The sequence below is a fragment of the Thamnophis sirtalis genome, unplaced genomic scaffold (genome assembly GCF_051295495.1).
Source record: "Thamnophis sirtalis isolate CommonGarterSnake01/CBP01778 unplaced genomic scaffold, rThaSir2_p1.2 scaffold_5, whole genome shotgun sequence".
Classification (NCBI taxonomy): Eukaryota; Metazoa; Chordata; class Lepidosauria; order Squamata; family Natricidae; genus Thamnophis; species Thamnophis sirtalis.
In genome coordinates this window covers 102,849,526-102,870,371 of record NW_028261385.1, presented here as the reverse complement: position 1 = coordinate 102,870,371, position 20,846 = coordinate 102,849,526, and the positions used below count along the sequence as shown (strand labels likewise).

At 38.7% G+C, this 20,846-nt stretch overlaps 2 protein-coding genes across 3 annotated transcripts; one reads left to right on the top strand and one right to left on the bottom strand.

Annotated features, from left to right (window-relative positions):
• The first annotated feature begins 4,544 nt into the window (after window positions 1–4,544).
• On the top strand, window positions 4,545–13,273 carry HEMGN (hemogen). 2 transcript variants are annotated; one of them, XM_014071211.2, is made up of 4 exons: window positions 4,545–4,746; window positions 8,078–8,171; window positions 9,649–9,902; window positions 13,061–13,273. In XM_014071211.2, the coding sequence occupies exons 1-4, from the start codon at window positions 4,665–4,667 to the stop codon at window positions 13,159–13,161; spliced, it is 531 nt and encodes a 176-aa protein (XP_013926686.1). In that variant the 5' UTR covers window positions 4,545–4,664; the 3' UTR covers window positions 13,162–13,273. The 2 variants fall into 2 exon arrangements, with proteins under 2 accessions (XP_013926686.1, XP_013926687.1); XM_014071212.2 differs by having other exon boundaries at window positions 4,548–4,746; window positions 8,078–8,159.
• Window positions 13,274–17,952: 4,679 nt separating this feature from the next.
• FOXE1 (forkhead box E1) lies at window positions 17,953–20,576 on the bottom strand. Its single transcript, XM_014071208.2, has one exon. The coding sequence runs from the start codon at window positions 19,737–19,739 to the stop codon at window positions 18,666–18,668; it is 1,074 nt and encodes a 357-aa protein (XP_013926683.1). The 5' UTR covers window positions 19,740–20,576; the 3' UTR covers window positions 17,953–18,665.
• Window positions 20,577–20,846: the final 270 nt, after the last annotated feature.

The window sequence follows — 20,846 nt, the reverse complement described above, 5'->3', positions numbered from 1 at the left end:
ACTATTATGTCATCATCAGCCAATTGATGATTCAATAGGTTGATGACTTCAAACTAGGGAATGAATTCATCAATTCACATAGATGGTAAACATAAGGGATGATGCTCCACTCTCATCCCCCCAAACCAGTTCAAAATGATATGGCTCTTGATTATATTGAACATTAGCAAGAGGACTAAGATGGATGCATCATCATCATCCTGCAGAGGTTGTTCACAAGCATGTTCAATATTGAACTCAGAAAGGGATCACCTTCTAATCTGCTTGCAAGTTACTTAACAATAGCAATAGTGCTTAGACTTATGAACCATTTCACAGTGCTTTACAGCCCTCTAAGTGGTTTACAGAGTCAGCCTATTGCCCCCAATATTCTGAGTCCTCATTTTGCCCACCTCGGAAGGATGGAAGGCTAAGTCAACCTTGAGCATGGTGAGATTCAAACTGCGCAGTACTGCATTTCACCTCCTGGAAAATCTTAACCAACTGAGAAATGCACAGGTCGAGAATAGAGATGACCCAGCTCACAGTCAGTCACTCACTGTTGCAGGACAAATGCATAAAATAATCTTAGGTTTTCCTGCTTCTCTTATGAGAATCAGATGATCTAAAAAGAGCATGTATGTTTATCCATATGTGATTAGAATAACTCAGAATGTTCAGGTCCCATTTCAGTTATTTCTCTTTAATTATCACTATCAGTTGACCTGGAAAATCTTCATTAAACTTACAAATTGAGAAAATGATGCATATGAGTTGGTAGCTGCTGCATCTAATTAGAAGTTTCTTACCATAGTCTGTAAATATCCTTCAAGACTGGCTGTGTTTGCATAACATACTGAACCACAATATGTTATGTGTGGTTACATGTGTTTTGATTTCAGTCAATGTATAATGTAAATTTAGGATAAGTAAGCCAGGATTAAATTAGCCACAAGTATTGTATAAATTGCTATTATTGAAGAAATGAATAGAATAATCATGTTTTTGCACAATTTGGCCTTGTTCATAAACTAGGAAACATTATCTAATTTAGCCTGTCATTTTCAATATTTTGCTGGGTCATACTTATAATGTACTTATCAGTTTTCAACAGACTTTAAGAACTCACCAGTTGTTGCTTACATTTTCAAAAGAGTTTTGTGCAGATTATTTGGAAAGCTTTAGGTAGTATAGCGTATATCTTTCTGTTGTTTCAATGTTGAATTTTATATTTTTAATTTTAAGAAGTACCAACGGGATATATATAAATATATAAAAATTGTTTACTTTCTGGGTTCCTTTAACAACACTGGAGCAAAAACTTATCACAATTTAGTTTGTATGAATTTAGCTGCAAATAGTTTAACATTTTAAAACTTGATAAATTTAGCATAATAGGAAGTTGTCCTAGCATTGACTAAGAAAGATTTAAACCCGCTGAATAGTTAATGGGTGGCTGGGTTCACACAAAATGTATACCTCAATTATCCATATGTCTGTTCTGCAAACCTCAAAATATTTAGGATTAGGGATTAGATCATTCTGGCACTCAAATAATCAGGTTATTATTAGTCAAAGCACTTTCATTAGATGTGAAATTATTGCAAATCCTAAATCCAGATAGGTTAGCAACCTTAGCCTGCCCAGTCTAGTCGCCAAGAAAATGAGATGAAGGTGCAGAATCTGAAAATTCAAAGTATATGATTACCAGAGTTTTTACCAACACTAACCAGCCTAAGAAGATATTTCCCAACAAAAGGATTGCAGCACTCATACTACATTCACTGCAACTTACCTAAATAATGAAAAAGGGACATTCACATAATGAAGGCTTTCTAGCATTGTGTTTCAAGGGCTCTTGGAATACTTAGAAGGGTTGGAGGAAATAGGTAGGAATTCTTGTTCTCCAATAAGGCATCCCTTAACCTACTTAATGTGATGGTATATTGAGCCACAACCTAGCAAACAAATTTATCCTAAGGCATTGTCTGGATCTTTCACGAGAAATGATGTGGAACTGGAATGAAGATTTCTCATTCAAATGACACTTTCAGGTAAAAAGACTATAATGTAGCTTAATAATTGCATTTTCCCTAAATGTTTTCTAAAGCTACTGTTTTAATAGTTAATGTCTGGCTATTAGAGCAAACCATGGCTTATTAAACATATCCCAGCTGGGTTCATATACCATACATAAACAGCAGTTTAATATGCTGTTTATAAACAGTTGCTATATTTATTTTATATCTATATTATGATCACAATGACTTGGTTCTCATATTGTGTCAAACCCTAATATGTTTTATGTGACTAGACCAAGAATAAATCTTACTGTGATGCATGTAGGGAGAAATTGTATGTGAGAGATTCTAAATGAAAATCAAGTATCTGATTTGAAGCATATATCCCATATCTGCCATGTATATGGTTTTTTTTAAATAGTTATTTGTCTTTTTCCTTAGCTAATTTGCTTTTCTGTGAAATCCATTTTGGATTACAATTTTACAACAATGTCCATAGTACTTTTCTCAAAATAAGACTGCAAAATGTATTTAACTGCCCTCAAAGTTTGGAGATTCCTATGGGATGAGTTCCTTCACTCCCAAGGCAACCTTTTCCTTTTTTCAAAAACAATACTAAATTTATAATTTCATAGAGAAAAAAATAAGAAAATACTGTGTAAATAATTTCTTTATAATGGGGAAATATTATTGCTGAGCTTCACAGAAATGTTTATTTTATCAGAAACAGTGATAGATTTCTTTTCTTACCTTAAATAACTTGAAAAGTTATGAAATCCTAGCCTCCCAGCTGATATGTTTATAAAAGTTTATAGCAACAAAACAAAAAAAGGTCAGTGTTATACTCTAACGTTCCAAAGGTAATGTAACAGTATGGTGTTTAAATCACTTAGGCAACTCAAAACAAAACACAACAGTTCAGCCTTTTGATGTACATTATGACCAAAATGAAGTACTTAAGTTGAATGACTCAACTCCAGGAGCTACCCATTAAAGAACTATTGTAGTGTTAGCAGCAGATATTTCTTGAATTTCCGTAACATTGGCACATAACATTTTAATATCAGTTAAAATGATAAACATAGTTTATGGCTTGGAAGAAAATTTTGAGTTCTCCATCCCATCTGTCTGATATGATTAACCAAAGTTTATTAAATAAGCAACCATTGGGATTTTATGCAATGAATTAAACTATAAACTGTTTTCAAATTTTATGTTACTTGATAGCAAGCCTATAAGGCTATGTATAAAAAATACATGTAATTTGAAAGAGAAAAACTAATTTCTTGTCATAGAGGTTGGTTACAACCAAAATAATATAAAGGCCTTCACTATTTTTGTTTCACTACCTCTATATAAATAAGTACTTTCAGTTTAGAAAAGCACTGAATGCTTCTGATGAAAATTTATGCCATAATAAACTTGTTGATCTTGAAAATGACTGAAGACTTTTTTGTTGTTCAAGAAAATGTAATATAGGAAACTGCATCTAGTGCCATAATAGAGTTAAGGATTCCTTCTCAATTAATTGAAGCATGCAGTTTTTTGCTATGAGTGCCTTGCCTCTGCATATCACAAAAAGCAGTAGGTGCATTTAGTTCCTTTTACCTCCACCCTTCTTTCTTGTCACTTTTAGTCTGCCCCACCTTTCTGGAGCAGCAAAATAATCTCATTTAAGCCCAAGGGAGGTGTCCAAAGGACAAGGGAAAAAGGAACTCCCAATATTAAAAGGTAATACATATCCAACATTTTACAGAGGTAAATTTCAAGAATATGGTTTAAGAAGAGGGGGAAAAGAAAGTGGAAATTAGGCAAACTAAGAAATGCCAGTGTTTGTAAGATAACCTGGAGTTACATCACATTTCAGTTATTTGTAGTATTAATGGCAAAGTTTGATGTGAATACACAAACACACACACAGAGTGTACAAAGTTTGATGTGAAAAGCTAAAGGATTTTTTCCATTGCAGAACCTTCTTCAAAATAAATTGCTACACTGTAAATGTGCCAAATGTTTCTATTTATTTATTTAGCATATGTTTTTAGAATTGTACTGATCCCTCCCTACAAAATAAATATACATAAAAAAATCTCAGGAGTACTTTCTCATTTAGATTCTCTTTAAAATCTCTTTTATTGGCATATTCCTAGAGAACAAAAAACATAGGACAAGGGATCTTTAAGCAAAGTGCATGCAAATATATACACAGATATATCTGAACAGATTTTTTTCCAGAGAAGTATTCTTATTGTGCCTAAATTTTGCTTGCAATTTTATCTAATAATCTGTTCTTTTCAAAGCTGTTCAAGGAGGTAATTATTTCTAAATGGTGGGGTGTTTTTTCAGGAATTTCCAAATGTGCTATGTTTTAAATAGGGCACATTTCTTTGATAAAATAATTATTTCGTGCAAGGAAAAAGTGTTTGGAAATTGATATGACAGGCTTTTAGCATCAATATAAACACCTTTGCAACTTGATAAGAAAAAATAGTATTAACATAGCCATGTCCGTGGCAGATAAGATGTGTAGGGCGGGTAGTCTGTTTCTTTTCCCCCCCTCCGTTTTGGAAATTCTTTTTGAACTAAACCATTAGATGCGTTACATGATCCTATGGTGGAGCTCAGCTCCTTTTTCTATATAAATATTAAAATAAACTGTTACAGATGGCAAATTTAGAAAAGGATCATTCATACTCTGAAACACCACAGCAAGCAGAGGCCACACCTGAAGAGTATGCAGTTGCAGGTAATGCAAATTATTTTGGGGAAAGGGATTGCTTTTTGGGAGACAAGTTTGCATTTTTTTCAAGAATTACCTAATCTATGATCCTTGCCCCTAATAAACCTCTATTTTTATTTTGCTTTCGTTGGGAGGATTTTCTGCAAATATTGTTTGTGTGCATAGGTTTGGCTTGAACCAGGTAAAAGCAGAAGCAAAATGTTAAATATAGCAGAAGGTTATCCACTCTACTTTTGAACAGCTTTAGACTTGGACTGAGATGATGAGTTTGGATCTGGATCTTTAAGCTCACTGGGTGCTCTTAAAAACTCCTCACCTAATTTATCTTGCAAGGTTGCAGATGTAGAATGAGGAAGTACAGGATATAAATATGGATCAAAAGAACACTGATTTGTTCAAACTGCTTCCACATAAAATCTTCCACCTGTCTTCATCCTCAAAAGTCTGGAAAGTAACCCAACCTTGGCTATACTTAACAAATGTATATTTCCCTATAACATTGTTTGCTATAGGGAGGCAAATGAAAAAGACCCAAGGCATTTGCAAAGGAAAATCAGAGACCAAGAGAAATGCTGAAGTATATCTACAGTAGAGCTAGCCACCAATTAAGTCAAGGGAACAGATGCAACTTGCAAGCATTTTATTTCAAGTGTCAGGAAAGATGTGCAAATTATTACTTTATTGCCTTAATTTCATTGCCCGGGAAACAAAGAAGCCTTGATGGGATTTTCTGCCTCAGATACCAAAATAATTGTTGGATGCCATGTTCTATCTTAACTTAGGGAAAGGTTGGGTGCTGTTTTATGTTCTGCCTCAGGCAACCAAATGTCTTAGACCCACTGCTAATTCTCCCCACACCCGCCATAAATTGCCATGAATAATAGAAGGAAAAGCAGAGATAAATGTGAAAAGCAGGCAGATAAATACCATGACTATATTAGACTTGTTTTCAGTCCAGGAGTGGGAACATGGGATAATATGGCTGGGAAAATGAATTGGCATGAGAAAATAACGGAAAGAATTTTTTTTAAAAAAACTATTTCTGCTAGTTGGATGTCCTCATGCATGTCTATCATAAGTGTCCATTATCTTCATATTAGCCTTACAAAGAAATAAATCCTATTGTTGAACTCTAGCTTGAATTCAGAATATTCATTTCTAAATACACATCACAAATTGTGCAGTCCTTTTTATTTCTGTTGTAATATTGAAAAAGGCATAAGAGCAGATGATATTGCCATAGAATTGCTGGGTTAGGCAACTGTGGTCCTTACTGTGAGAGAACAGTTTGTCAATCCAATCTTTCTGTTTTATGCTCCACTTTGGGGGTGGGGGTATGTGGGGAGAAATACAGTATTATTTACCCTTTTTTTGCTTCATTGTACCAGTTGGACGTTAGTACAAAGCAAAAACTATAGAAAATGATAATGTGTAATGATGAAATGATGAAAGAGTGTTGGTGCAGTAGGTACTAGCTAAATGGTAAACTATAGAGAGAAAAACTCTTTACATTGCAAGATACTTGGTGCTTTTCTCACCATCAAAGGCTGGAGGATAGATTCATTTCATGCATTGGGAGACATCACTTGCTGCTGAAGTGGACATTATGCATAATACTCCACATGTGGATTGAAACAAACATTTGTGACTTGCATGAATCCAAAGCACAGAAAAGCATCAGGTGACAGATGTTAATAAATATGCTGATGCAAGGTTTTTTTTTTACGGTAGAGTCTATTTAAGGTAGATACCCTTTTAATACTTATATTTGAATACCATAAATATAAATAAATGAACCTTGAGGTGCCACTAAAAAAACTCACTGCTGCCGCTGATGTGCTTCTATTACAAGTGTGGAGTTAATTTATGTCATGGGTATAGACCACTTGTCCTCTTGATAACCTCATTTTATAATAGCATTATGAACAGATTCTAATGAAGGAGAATCAAGTAGAAATGTCTCAGACTTTGGGGAAACCATTACCTGAGAAAAATGTTTAAAAGTATTTATGATCAAGATGCACCTATCTTACATGTGTCGTGCATCTGTGACAAAGGCAAATGAAATGTAGATTCTGTCACAGCTAGAAAATTAAGTTGTTACCACATGTTATAGCTTTCATATCTTAAATGATTATGAAATATCCAATAATGGCTATATAAAGAGGCTCTTATAGATTTTTTTTCCTCAAAAGGAAAAAATGGGCTATTTCCCATTGTGATATTGGTCAGGTTGAATGTTACTCAAGTAAATGCTGATAGCACATGGAATCTGACATGCCCAAATCAACAAGCCATACTATAAACTTTCTTAAGGTTGTTCTGTGTATGTTATCTCCAATAACAAAAAATGTGTCTAAGTTCAGAATTCATCATCAAGCAAAGTTCTACCCCATGTTCTCATTTTCTGTTTGGACAAAAGTGTCTGATGTCATTTCTCTAATCTGGAAAAGATGTCTCTTTCTTCTCTCATTTGGAGTTGTGATAGGTGGGTCAAAAGTGACATGCAACACAGAAAAATGCACCAGACTTGTTTTTAATGAAATTAATTGTACCCAGGAGTGAAATCCAGCAGGTTCTGACAGGTTTTTTGAGTAGTTCGGAGAACCGGCAAATGCCACCTCTGGCTGGTCCCAGAGTGGGGTGGGAATGGAGATTTTGCAGTATCCTTCCCCTGCAACACCCACCAAGCTACGCCCACCAAGCCACACCATGCCCACCAAGCCACGCCCACAGAATCGGTAGTAAAAAAAATTGAATTTCATCACTGATTGTACAGCCTGCAGCAGCAGGTTACATTACAGTGTAAGTGTAGCTAAATGGATAAACATGAACATAGGCTGACTACAATTATATGAAGATACTATACAGAGAGAATTAAGCTTTAGTATTTTTAAAAGCTTTGGCTGCATAATTGCTTACTGAATTTTGCATACTAAAATAATATTTGAATACACTGGAGTGGTTTTAACAAGGAAGTAAAATAATAACTTTCATTCCGATATTTCTCTGGCTTGTCTCAGCAGATTTTTTTTAATGGAGACAAAAAATGAGCACATATGATAAATCTTTCAGCCATTATGAAAATATTTAATTGGAATAATGTTCACTTTGTGTTCATGTAGCCAATTAAATACCTACGGGTTTTCAAAAAACCTCTCCGCAACCGTCATGCAAAGGCATTCATTGTAGGCATTTAATTTTTTAATCATAAGAACCCAATATATTCAGTACTAGTAGTTGCTGAAATGGTTCTGTCATTGCTTTATTCAGCATCTATACCTGCAATATCGATTTCTCTTAGCATAATTCATGCAACTCTTGTTACCTCTTGCAGATGTTGGCATTTCACACCGTTTGAGAGACCGCGAACTTCTCAGAAAAAGAAGAGCAGAAGCAGAAGAAAAAGACACTGAACAGTGGGTTCTGGGGTAAATTAGGATGGTGATGAAGTGATGTTTATTTTAGAGTTAAAACAATCTGCTGTTTTGTATTTGTTTGTACAAAGCTTTTAAAAGGATGTTTTGTGTCTAAATAATGACACTGACATGACTTTTGCTCTCATAAAAAGCAAATTAGTCACATGAAAGTTAAACCAAAATTGGTAGAATAGATTTCTCTTCTAAGACAAATAAGAATTTTTTTTTTTGCTTTTCCTCATATAGAACTCTCTCCTAGTATACCTCACAAAGCTACCCTTCTTCTTTGCCCATATTTCATTCCAACTCAAATATTAAAGTTTTTGCATATTCCATTGCTAGGTAACATGACATCCCCCAGTTGTACCCTTGAATCTTTTGCCCATCTCATTCTCACAATGACATGTATGTTTTCACAGAAATGGTTGGAATTTAGGTGACTCTGAAAAGGCATGTTTTACTTAATTGCTCAGCAACACCTACTGAATCTGCTCTATGCCCAGGAAACAGAATTATGCAGTTATTACCCTAGGCCCATAAAATAGATTTGCAACATTTAATTTAAAATTTTGCAATATTTAATATTTGGCATCATTCATTTTGCTTCTTATATTGTAGAGATACAAGCAAGGCATTATACTACATACAAAAAAAATCCCCTTTGACCATGGAGCTATTGTTTTGGCTTCTGAAATTTCAGTAGACATACTTTTGTGTCATAAATGGTAAAACCTTGTGTTAGTGTCTGTGTGTTTATGTTTGTGTGTGTATATGTATCTCCACATATCAAAGCATGTTAAGTTGCATCTATATCTAATGTCAGAGTTTTTTGTTTGCCATTGTACAATATCCTTAGAAGATAAAACTTTGAGATGGTGTATCAACCAGGTTTTAATTTTTTTCTGCAACTTTTCATTGTTGCTACAGCTATGGTTGCAACCCTTTCCATCCACAGTGCATTTATTAAGTTTATTTCTTGACCTATGCTTACCTAATAACCATAAAGGAACCCCAGCAAGGAATGGAACTTTTGTGTGAACAATGTGAGATAAGCAGCCATATAAACCCTGAAAGGAAGGAAGGAAGGAAGGAAGGAAGGAAGGAAGGAAGGAAGGAAGGAAGGAAGGAAGGAAGGAAGGAAGGAAATACATTTTTTGGAGAAATTGATTGAAGGTAGAAGTCATAGACACCACCACCTATCCTTTTTGCCCAAGCGTTCCTCTGCTGCCTGGGTATGATTATGGCTTTGAGTTCTGCAGGATGTTGAACCACTGACCAGGAACACATTCAGTTCTCTCTTGAATTGGGGCATCAGCTTGGGTTTGTTCATCTTGAATGGAAAAGGTGCTATATAAATAATCTTAATTATCAAACTGAGAATTTTAATGTGATTCAAGAAGTGAGTTAATGGTTTAGTAAAAAGCCCCTTCGAAGCAATCAGTAGGGTCCTAGAATTTACAAAATGATTCTTATGTGTACATTCACCTAGGGAGCAAAAGAGACACAAGCGAGCACGGAAAGGAAGAGCAACTGGAAGGGCCCGAGGCCGGCGCCAGACTCCACAACCAGAACCACAACCAGAATTGCAATCAGAGAAAGCCGAGAGTCATGAAACACAAGTGACCACAGTGGAGGAGAAACCTGAAGTCACTCATGGACTCCATGAAGAATACTCTGTCCCTCTGGTGGTAACGGAAGGGTTGTATTCCCAAGAGGAAATAACTCCATCTGTTTTCAGATATGGTAAGTTCTGTAATAGCAGCCTTTGAAAATAAAAGCTCTTTTGGTGAGAAGAGTATTATTTAGCCCAAAGGAAATTTGGTCTGGATGATAAATAAGGTCTCTGAAATAATTTTGGAGAACATCTTCCCTGTCCCTTTCCATGGTTCTTCAGTTGGATCAGATAAAGAGTTTAGTACAAATGTGTCCAACCTTGGCAATTTTAAGACTTGTGGCCTTCAACTCCCAGAATTCCATGCTGGTGGGGAGTTCTGGGAATTAAAGGCCACAAGTCTTAAAGTTGCCAAGGTTGGACACCTCTGTACTAGTAGCTATTTCAATTTTATTACAGAGCAAATAAAGTACAACAGTAGTGGTTCTTTGTGGAATTATTGAACAGTTGGGCCCCTTATATATAATAAGAGGAAAGCTGTTGTATCTGAACTGCAAAGTTCTGATGACCATCAGGGGACGACAAAGAACAGTCAGCTGGTAGTCATCTTTTGCAACCCTTATTTGGTAGCCCTAATTTAGAGTTTTGGCAGGACCGTTAAATTTGAACTTAGCCAGCTTTCTATTTCTCCTATCATTATGTTCTCCTTTATTAATTTTGGCTAAAAGGACAACTGCAACAATATCAGGGCCAAATGATAGATTAACATTTATTTAATTGATTGATTAGTTCATTCATTCTGTTTGCATAGTCGCCCAACTCACTTCAGTGATTCAGGGCAGTTCTTAACAATTAAAACAGTATCCCCCCAAAAACCCACATTAATTAAAAAAAAGCCTATAAACTTACAAACTGTCAATAAGACTGGATTAAAAACAGAAAAATAATCCTAACCAGTGGCAAAATTCACTCAGTGTCCTGCTTTCTGCACAGCCACTGAAGATGCTCTTCTGTACCACTAGATCTCCAAGTATGGTGGCAAAGTCATATTTTCAAAGCCTGTCTAAAGGCCAACAAGGTTGGAGATAATTAGTCTGCAGAGAAATGACATAAATGGCAGAAAAGACTCTTTTTAGATCCCATCAGATGACACTCCTTCATAGACGGGACTAGCAACATGCCTCTCCTGCGGGATCTGATGAAATAGGTAGATGCAACCAGAGTGAGGCAGTCCCTCAACAGGAGTGTGTTCCTGCCTGTTCTAACCTCTTCTATAGAAGAGGTTCCACAAATCTACTGTGCTGTTTAGAACTGGTTCCAACTCTCCCCCACCCCTGCCCAGCCGCACCACACTTTCCCTGTCCGCCACTCACTGATTAGCTAGCTCACCAATTGCCCTGCCCGTCTCTAAACCTTAAAGTCTTAAAGCTTTCAAGTTTGAACATCCCTCGGGTTTTTTTCTAAAGAGTTATGGGTACAAGGTTCTTGTAACTTGACAGCTTTAAGACTTGCCTGCTTCAAATGCCAGAGTTTGTGAGCCAACATTTTGTTTCCTAAGCAAGAGCGTTGTTAAGTGAGTTTCACCACAATTTACAAGTTGGCCACGCCCACCCAGTCACATGAATGCCAAGCCACTCCCACAAAGCAGGCCACACCCACAGAAGAGGTTCTAAAAAAAAATTGAAACCCACCACTGTCCCTCAAATATCCCGTTCACATACCATATAATGCTAGTGTGCTATATTTTTTTTAATACTTTGCTTGGGATATCTAGACTAGGAAAGTGATATGGAATATTTTCCCCCACTACCATTCAGAACCTTCCACAAGTACTATTGAAATATACAGTAAATGTATCACAGATCTGATGATATGTCTCTTGCATCATATGTAGCCTGGCCATTTGAGTGTAAACTCACTCAACAAGGTAGAAAATACTTTTAATGGAAGGAGTAAATTCCAGTTCTTTCCTAGAGAGTTAAAGAGGAGTCTTAGGAAATAAAATAGATGTACATGTGGCCCTCAACTTACAACTGCAATTAAGACCAGAAATCCTGTCACAAGTTGTTATGGTCGTAAGTTGAGGCACTTCCAGTCGAGTTGATTGGGAGTAATTTTCTGCCCCTTTTTGCAAAGGTCAGTAAGTGAATGCTACACTCATTAAGCAAACACATTCCTTTGAATGGGAATTCTTTTTTTTTTTTTGGTTGAAAAAGGCCAAAAATGCAAGAACCGGGGGGGGGGGGGGAGGGACAGGACATTGTGAATCACAGTTATGTGACTGCTGAATGTTGCAACCGATTGTAAAACTGACTCACCTGATGGATGGTCATTTGTGTATGTGTGTGTGTGTGTGTGTGGCAATCATTCATGATGGCCAAGTATGCTTTATGGGATGCAAAGAACCATTGGATGGCTGTCATAATGTTGTAAAATTATCCAATCAAAATATAATTGGCATCGTATTTTAAAATAAGTTTATATATTAGAAAAAGACGTCTGTAGTCTGCCATGTAGCTGTAAACTAGGCTAGTGCTTTTCAGGTTGAGGGAGAATCTATGCCCTATGTTAAAGTAAATACAGCTTTCAGTTGGTTTCTTTTTGTGTGATGAGAGGGAGTCTCATCTCATGCCTTTCCATAAGTGACTTGTGCCACCATTGTCAAAATGTAATTCTCTAGTTTAGTGTGATTGAGGTGGTTCTGCCATCAAAGACTCTCGTTGATTAATTACTGTACTCCAGCTTTAATGGACAGAAGTATTAAAAAGACAATGTTAATACCTATTGTAATTTATTTTTCATCACTGGAGCCCTTTTTGTGTTGGTACACTTTTACTTTATTTTAAGATTTGAATGTAACCTTTTGTTGTATTGAAAAATCTCTAAAGGGATTACAGGAAAATAATCACAAATACAATGATTTGTGAAAGCCCATAAATATTTAAAGTAGCTGGTGCCTTAGGTAGCAGAGAAATAGCATCTGGCTGATAATGTTTACCTTGCAAACATTATAGTTGTGGAAACTAATGGTTTTCATAACAATAGTATTTGGAGAATTGTTAGTTTTAATTCTTCTTTGCTTCTGTTACTACAAATATGTCATCATTAATAAAAAAAATATTTGAAGACATTATTTACTGTATAATCAATTTGGAAGTTGATGTTTCACTCCTTTTTGCTTAGATAGTTAATCTTGGTTATAGTTATTGCTCAGAGACATCAGCATTGTTTAGACTAAACCAACAGAAATATTTGTATGTGATACCTTCTTTATTCTGCTTCCCCCCAGCTCAGCACCCAGGATTAGAGGAGACACCAAGACCAGAAGGCTCAGAGGACCCCCAATCTTTGGAAAATGATCACTTGGAGCAAAATTTATTTGGCTTTTAATTGAAAAGTTGTGGATTATAATTGTTCCTTATTCAATGTGGAAAAGCTGTTAGGCTACATGATACCTATCATTCTTGTGTGAGCAATAAAAATTTGGTAGCCTTTGTTGTAATTTTCCTGCAATTTCTTCTTTTTGAAATACCCAGTGACTGTGTCTTCCTTTGGAGGATTCAGCACAAGGGATTTTTTTTTTAATGTTGGGTTTACTGACCTATGTTCAAATGAAGTAGCTTCTTCATCTAGTATCTTTAACATGCCTTAGCCTGGAAGGATCATTATCTTCAACCATGATGATGGAGGACAAGGGTAACTATCATCCAAGCCATTGTGGAGCTCCAGGCTGGGAAAATTTGAAATAGAGGCAAGCAGAATGCCTCTGCCAGATAGCAGCCATCAGCCTTTTTCACATCGGAACTGTCTAGAGGGAGATGTTTTGCATCCATCTATGGGTGCTTCATTTGCTTATAAGTAATGTGTTAGAACAGGGAAGAACAAAGATGAATAATATAGAGGAATAAGCAAAGACTCTCCAACATTTTTTTCTCCTTATGTTTCTTATTTGTAGTCATTGGGGAGGTGAATGTTTGTGCTTCCCTTCACAGAATTATCAGGAAACAATAAATCAATTAGTCGACCTCATTCGTGCAAGTTTTTAGGCCCATCTCAGAAGCAACTTATCCCATTTATATACTTCTGTCATTTTCCACCATTATTATTTTCAAATAATCCACCGAGGGGAAAAAGTCAAACCACTGTAGGAGGTCTTTAGACTAATATATAACACTTGGAATTGTCTATTTAGAACAATCTCTATATTAGGACAATGGGTTTTAGCCCTATATTGTTCTTTTTCCTTTTATATATAGAAATTATGTGTTTGGGACCATGCATGTAAAGCCTTTAACAGGGACTGGGTAATCCATGTGTAGATGTACAGAGTAATATAGTTACACACATCTCCTGCTTTTCTGATTTCGCCTGATAAGAATAAAAAGAAATACAGGCTAGTAAAACTCTTGACATTAATGACATTTTTACTTCATAACTCTTAGAAGCAGCTTGAAGGCAATGCATGGTCAGAGTTTGAAACAGATGGATCTGGAGATTTGGAAATGTTTAAAATAATTGCTAAGTCGATTTATTGCAGAATTTCTTGTCTTAGTATGTTTAGTTTCTGTATACTCTTCAGAGACTTTGGCAGTGAATGGTTTAGGAAATTAATAAATCAATATATATTCTATGAATTTGAAATGTTTGGCATATTTCTATGATCTATAATTGCCTTTGTGCCAAGAACAAGTGTAGAAAATGGCTGCCTTGACCTGAACAACTGGAAGTCCTACAACAATCATCTATCTTGCTCCTCTCAAAGCATTCCCACTCCCTACAAAAGGAGTGAAAGAAAGAAAGAAAGAAAGAAAGAAAGAAAGAAAGAAAGAAAGAAAGAAAGAAAGAAAGAAAGAAAAGGCCAGGAGCCTAGTAGATCTTGTCCCCTAATGAAGTGAATGTGGAAACAAATTCTTGCTGATTTTACTCCTGTTCTTTCCACTATTGAAAGGAAGCTGCTAAACTATTAAACCAGCATTAATCTCAAGGGACCTGAAACACAGGAGCCCAGAAAAAGAATGAGACAAGAGTTCCATCCAATGGTGACATGGAGTCACAGCATCTAACAGCAACATTAACAGTAAAGTTAATGCTGACTTAATAATACCCTGCCCTTGTGAGGTTTCAATTAAATCATATCTGAAATGAGAACAGCTTTACCTTGATGATGATATCATGGAGAACTGAAATTGAGGGACCCTTTCAAGCTAGCACATATTATACAAAGAAGTGACCTAAACAGTACTGATTTTGATTGTTTTACTACAGAGAAGAAACAACTTCAAATTTCTACATTTTTAAATTACTACTCTTGGAACCCCAAATTCAATCGACCGATGCAAGGTGAAAAAGAGTTACAGAAGTCAAGCACCCACATATCAAATTTAAAGAGTATTCTAAACTTAGAGCACAAAGCGGAAATCAAGATGATGCTTCCATTACTAAAATTGAATCTCGTACTCCTTCCTTAAAAAAAAAAAATCGGCAACCTAATTTACAGAAGAAAAAAGCCTTTTGTTAATTGGGTGGTATCCAAAAACCTTTACAGATATATTATCAATCACTCAGGATTTCAGCAAGTCTTAGTCTTCTTTCTGTCCATCTCTGCTTTGGTTCATTCGGCTTTTTGTTCATTTTTATTTTAGAGCAGTAGTTTAATTGTTCTGGGGAATGTGCAGGAATGTTGCTGTAGACTAGAAAAGCAGAAACATCCGTCTAAGAACAACTCCCCCCCCCCCACAGCTTTTTTTCATCTGCAATGAACATCATTGTTCAGGGACTTCCTAGTTCACGTGATAAAATAGTTTGGCCCAACAGGGCTGCTCACCATTCTATATGGATCAAATCCCTGCATCAGAACATTCTCCAGATTGCCTCTCACGTTATACAGGCTCTTTAGTTAAAAAGTCAGTGCTTGTATAACAAGCTCTGACAAAAAATGGATTGCTTCCCTAAGAATCAAACCACATCAAAATAGCTTTTCAATGTTTTACAAATTATAAAATGAATGGAATACAATATAATTTACTACAGTCTAAATTATCCCGTGGAATTCTTTCTCAAACTGCCTTTAAAATAACTAAAAGAATTTGCTTATTTGCATGCCACAGATTTTTTTGTTATAGAAAACTTAAAATACTAGAGATGAACTACACAATAGGTGAAGAATGTAAACTGCAACTGTTCTCCCATCTTGCAGTGCAAAGAAGAAAATTCAATCCTTTTTCCTATGCTGTTTGGCTATAAAACATACACCTGCATAGCAGTAATTTCAATGCAAATCAATTCACCTGGTACGAATGAAAAATTAAAAATAGAGCTATGGGAGTAGCAACATATTTAATTTAGTGTCCATCTTGATCCACACATAATGCTTGAAGAAAGGCCACCTCAGTTAGTAGATCATTATCCTTTTGTCTTGGGTTCTTTCTGTCTTTTCAAGGTAGAGGCATATATACAATACATGCATGACTGAAAATACTGAGACAAAGAATGGGCCAAAGAACAGTGCAAGAAGTGTTTGAAGGATACAAGAGCATTCAAGGTTGCTTGGGAGATGTAATTTGTTGGTACAGAATCTGATAGTATTTTAACAAAAAGAAAGTTTTCAAAATTCTTATATAAAACAGAATTCCAGAACTTATTTGTACATCCCTGCAGGTTGCTTGGACAACAAAGTCAGAAATGCAATAGAATAAAAGGGGTATCAATTGGTCTGTGGTTGAAGGAAAGTATCTTCTTCTCAACTGCATAGAACTAGCTGGCAATAAATTGAAGCAATTCCGACCCCTTCTCCTTTTACCAAATTAATTTGGTTGCTACACTGAACATAGAATTAACATATGAAAAGCAGGTGCTATCCAAATTACTGGTGGGAGCCACTAACTTCAAAAAAATTTGACACATTACACAGATGGTGTTTCTCTCTAGGGTTTTTACTAAATGAAATCCATTTTCATAAATGCTTTACCTTAGAAAATCTATAAAGATGTTGGGAACAAACAATAGCAAGAATACGCTGAATTTCGTGCCCTTCTTCTAAGTATCCAGAGGAACCTAATTAGCTACTATTTCTTCAAGAATGCTGAATTCTGACACTTTTGGTCTAACCCAGTAAGTCAAATTCATCATCCTGAACACACTATCTGGCTCAAACTCTGCATGTTCATCATATGAATGTTATGGTCCAAAATTCATTTCAAATCTATAAGTGCACGTCCATGGAAATTGAATTTTGAATATTTTCTGTGTTAAGAACTTCCTATACATAGAACATTAAGGAAAGGCTCATTAGAACTTTTCTAACAACTAAATAACTAATATGTTATTACCCTGAATTTGCAAAAGATTCTTTGTCATTTATAATAAGTTAGTCTCTCTATTCCTGAAGTCTGAAATGATGCAACCGTAACAATGTTGTACTATGTGATTTATAGGGACGTGTGATATTAGTCTTGTTTGGATTGTAAACAGCTTTCAGCTAATGGGAGTCCTGATACCTATAGTTCTTATTAAAAAGTTAGTTTTTTGATCCAGGATTGCAAGACGATAACCTATAGGATTTTACTCTTTTTACTTTTAATGATAATGTACAGTATTTGATCATATGGGTTTAGCCATTCATTTTACAGCTTTTCTTTGTATTTCTGCCTCAACTACCAGTATAACAATATCAAAATCTTGATTGCTATGAAAGATAAGTAAAGTAGGGTGAGCAGAAGTCTTCAAAAAAACCCAAAACTGCCCCCTGGTAAAAAGCATCATTTTGAAAAAAATAGAATTGCCTTTTTGGGTGAATCATTTGATTACTGTGTTATTCAGAAAATATACAATAGCTTTTATGTTTTGAACACAGTATGTATTTCTCAGTCGCAAAAATCGAAGCTGAATTTTAAAAGCAGGGAAGTTACCGAATATGGACAAATGTCTTCTTTCTAGGGGTGAATTTGACATTTTCTTATCTCTTACGCATAAGCCATTAGTAAATGTACTCCTATCTGATTACGTAGCTGACTATACAGCTGCTAAGCATATATTTTTACAACCCATAAAAATGAAGAGAAATCTGACTTAATTTGATGAACAATACATGCACTGAAGTGTGGAGGCAAGTTCCTTTATGCGCTGCAATGCAAGCTATCTAACTGAAAATAACCAGCTACAAATCAGAAAGTTCCAAGAAAATCAGTTTCAAAGGTTATTTATTGCATTTCCAAAGCCAGCAGAAAGCATTCAAACAGAAGGGTGAATCATTGACTCCACATTTATTTCTCCAAATGAACTTGTGAGTCACTGAAAACTTGACATTGAGGGTATTAAGCATACACCTACTAGTTATTCATAATATTGCTAATAATTGGACTAGGTAAAAAAAATGAAAAAGAAAAAGCTTGCTACTTATTGAGGCTACAGCTACAACAAATGATTTTGTAAAGAGGGAGCTCACAAAAGAAAAAGTGGAGGAGAGTTGACAGGAATGGAAAAGCACACAAAAAGATCTGATACGTTGCATTGCCTTTGGTTCTGACAGGTGGTGCGTTTCATAGCTCACAGCATGAAAGGGTCCCCTGTGTCTTCTCAACACTCTCACCTACACAGCAGAGTCATTAGCTTCATACTGTATAGTGCATTCGCTTCACAAAGTTAAATCTTTACACCAGCCCTGCATTGTGAACACCTCCATTGTCCTGTTCCTCTTACAGACTTAAATAATGGCGCTGATTGGCGTATCGATGTGCAGTCTCACCGAATGAACACCACAACCTTCCTGCCGGTGCCAGGGTAACATGCTCACGATGGTAATCTAAGCCCGAGGGGAAGATAATACAACCGGAGATCTCACCCTTCCCCTGCCCTGCCTTGCTCTCTTTTTCCCCTAGCCAAGTTTCTCCTTGACTTCAGATGGCTGAAACGAACCTTTCCATGTTACTGGGGTAAGAGGTGTGGCGCAGGTAGGCTCCGGGACTGCTGAGCTGCCCACCGGCATTGTACCCGTGAGCCAAAGAGCTGTAGGAGCTAGGCGACATTCTGCCATAGAAATCCATGCTGTCATTAGTGATGGGGGGTGAGGTAGGTACTCCTAGACGGGCAGAAGCCCCAAAGAGGTTACTGCTGCTGCTCTGGGAATAAGCGCCTTGGTTAACCTGGAGTTGCTGGGCACTGGGGATGGCGTAAGAGTAAGGCATGGTGTTGTGGGGCCTGCCTAGACCAGAAGCTGCGGTGCAGGCTTGGTTAGAGTAAGCTGCGGACCCAGCAAAGGAGCAGGCATTGCTAGGAGAAGAGTTTATGTCCATGCTATGCTGCTGCACCAGCTCCGGGCTCGGCTGGGCCATGAGGGGCCCCAGGCTGAAGAGGGGCGGCTGGGAAGGATAGCAGAGAGCAGCAGGAGGGGCGTAGGCTGAGCTCAGCGAAGGCCCGACGGGCTGGGCCGGCGCCTCGTGCATGTAGGCCGGATACGTGGAAAGGTCGCTGCGCTTGAAGCGCTTCCTGCGGCGCAAGAAGCTGCCGCTCTCGAACATGTCGCGGGCGTGGGGGTCGAGGGCCCAGTAGCTGCCTTTGCCCGGCCGGCCGGGCTCTCGGGGCACCTTGACGAAGCAGTCGTTGAGCGTAAGGTTGTGGCGGATGCTGTTCTGCCACTTGCGAGGCCCGTCGCGGTAGAAGGGGAAGCGTTCGGTGATGAAGCGGTAGATGCCGCCCAGGGTCAAGCGGCGCTCCGGAGAGTGCGCGATGGCCATGGCGATGAGCGCGATGTAGCTGTACGGGGGTTTCCCGCGCTGGACCGGCCGTTTGCGGCGGCGTCCGATAGGCCGCGAACTTCCCATTCCGTCTTCTTCCGACGGCTCCGGCTCCAGGGCCTCTCCCGGGGCTGCCGGCTCCATCTTCACCAGCGCGGGAAGCCTAGAGGCGGCTTCGGCTTCGGCGTCGGGCCGGCTCACCGCGCAACCCGTCGGTTGAGGGCTTTCGGCCGTCATCCCAGGCTCTACCTCCGCCTCCGACGGCGATGCAGGTTGCAGGCGATTAACGGGCAACTTTGAGGACTGGGGTGCGCCAGCCTCGCTCTTTCTTGGCTGACGTCCGAAGGAGTATCTTCAAGGCACCCTCGGTCCCGCTCTGGCAAGGATCTAAGAGCGCGAATGCCGGTGGGGTTGCGAAGAGAGCAGCTTCGGAGCCCGCTGCGTTTGGGTGCTGGAGCTTGAGAACCTCTGGGAGAAATCTAGGGCGATGATGTCCCCCAAGACCTTCAACCTCCTGGGCAGCCTGACTCTGTGGTGCCCGGCAGACCTAAAAGGAAGCCGATCTTCGAGGACCGGCAGGGCAACGCGCCTTCAGACTTTCCATGGCTTAGCGGCTCAAGCGACTCAAGCGAAGGGTGAGAAGCGGTCCTGAAATACTTGCCGGCCGGGTTCCTACAATGGATGGAGGCGCTGGGACGACGCGGTGGGAAACAAGCCGATCTTTCCCTTTAGATGCCGCTCCTCCAAGAAGGCGCTTCGGGAAAGCTCGTAGAGGGAGACCTGCGATCTCCGCTTCTTTCACCGCCCCTGGAAGAGCTGCGAGCGCACCTTGCCCAACCAGGAGGCGAGCTACCCTAGCCGCGGCAGGACTCCGGAGCTGCTTGGGCTCTCTCTCTGCAGCCGAGCAGCCGTCGGCCGGCACTCCCTTCCAGCTGTCGTGCCTTCAAGGGACGAGTGGAGACAAGCTTGCCAGAGCAGCCTCTCTTGAGAATGCCAGGGGCGCAGCAAAGCCACAGGGCTTTGCTGAGAGGGCTTGTAGAGGGAGGGGCCTGGCCCAGGGCAGGCAGGAACCGGGAGGGGTTATACCGTCGGGAAGAAGAGCGGGCGAGCCCGGCTGCCAACCGAGAGACGCCTCAAGCAGTGACAGCCACCCGTGGGCGTCCAGGGCAAAACGTGGTGAAAGGATCGCTGCGGGGCGTTCTTCGGGCGGGTCGAGGGTCATGGGAGTGCCCTCTCAAGCAGCGGGACATTGGGGGACAAAAAAGCCCATCCGCTGGCCCATCCGACTGCGTGTTGTCGCTGGAGGTGGGTGGGGGTGTTGCGTGATGGTATTTTTTTAATTTA

Excerpts from the sequence above, each read along its gene's own strand:
- HEMGN (XM_014071211.2), top strand. The coding sequence starts at position 4,665 with ATGGCAAATTTAGAAAAGGATCATTCATACTCTGAAACACCACAGCAA. Across the intron at positions 8,172-9,648 it reads ACTGAACAGTGGGTTCTGGG|GGAGCAAAAGAGACACAAGC; the intron begins GTAAATTAGGAT and ends ACATTCACCTAG. Across the intron at positions 9,903-13,060 it reads TCCATCTGTTTTCAGATATG|CTCAGCACCCAGGATTAGAG; the intron begins GTAAGTTCTGTA and ends GCTTCCCCCCAG.
- FOXE1 (XM_014071208.2), bottom strand. The coding sequence starts at position 19,739 with ATGACGGCCGAAAGCCCTCAACCGACGGGTTGCGCGGTGAGCCGGCCC.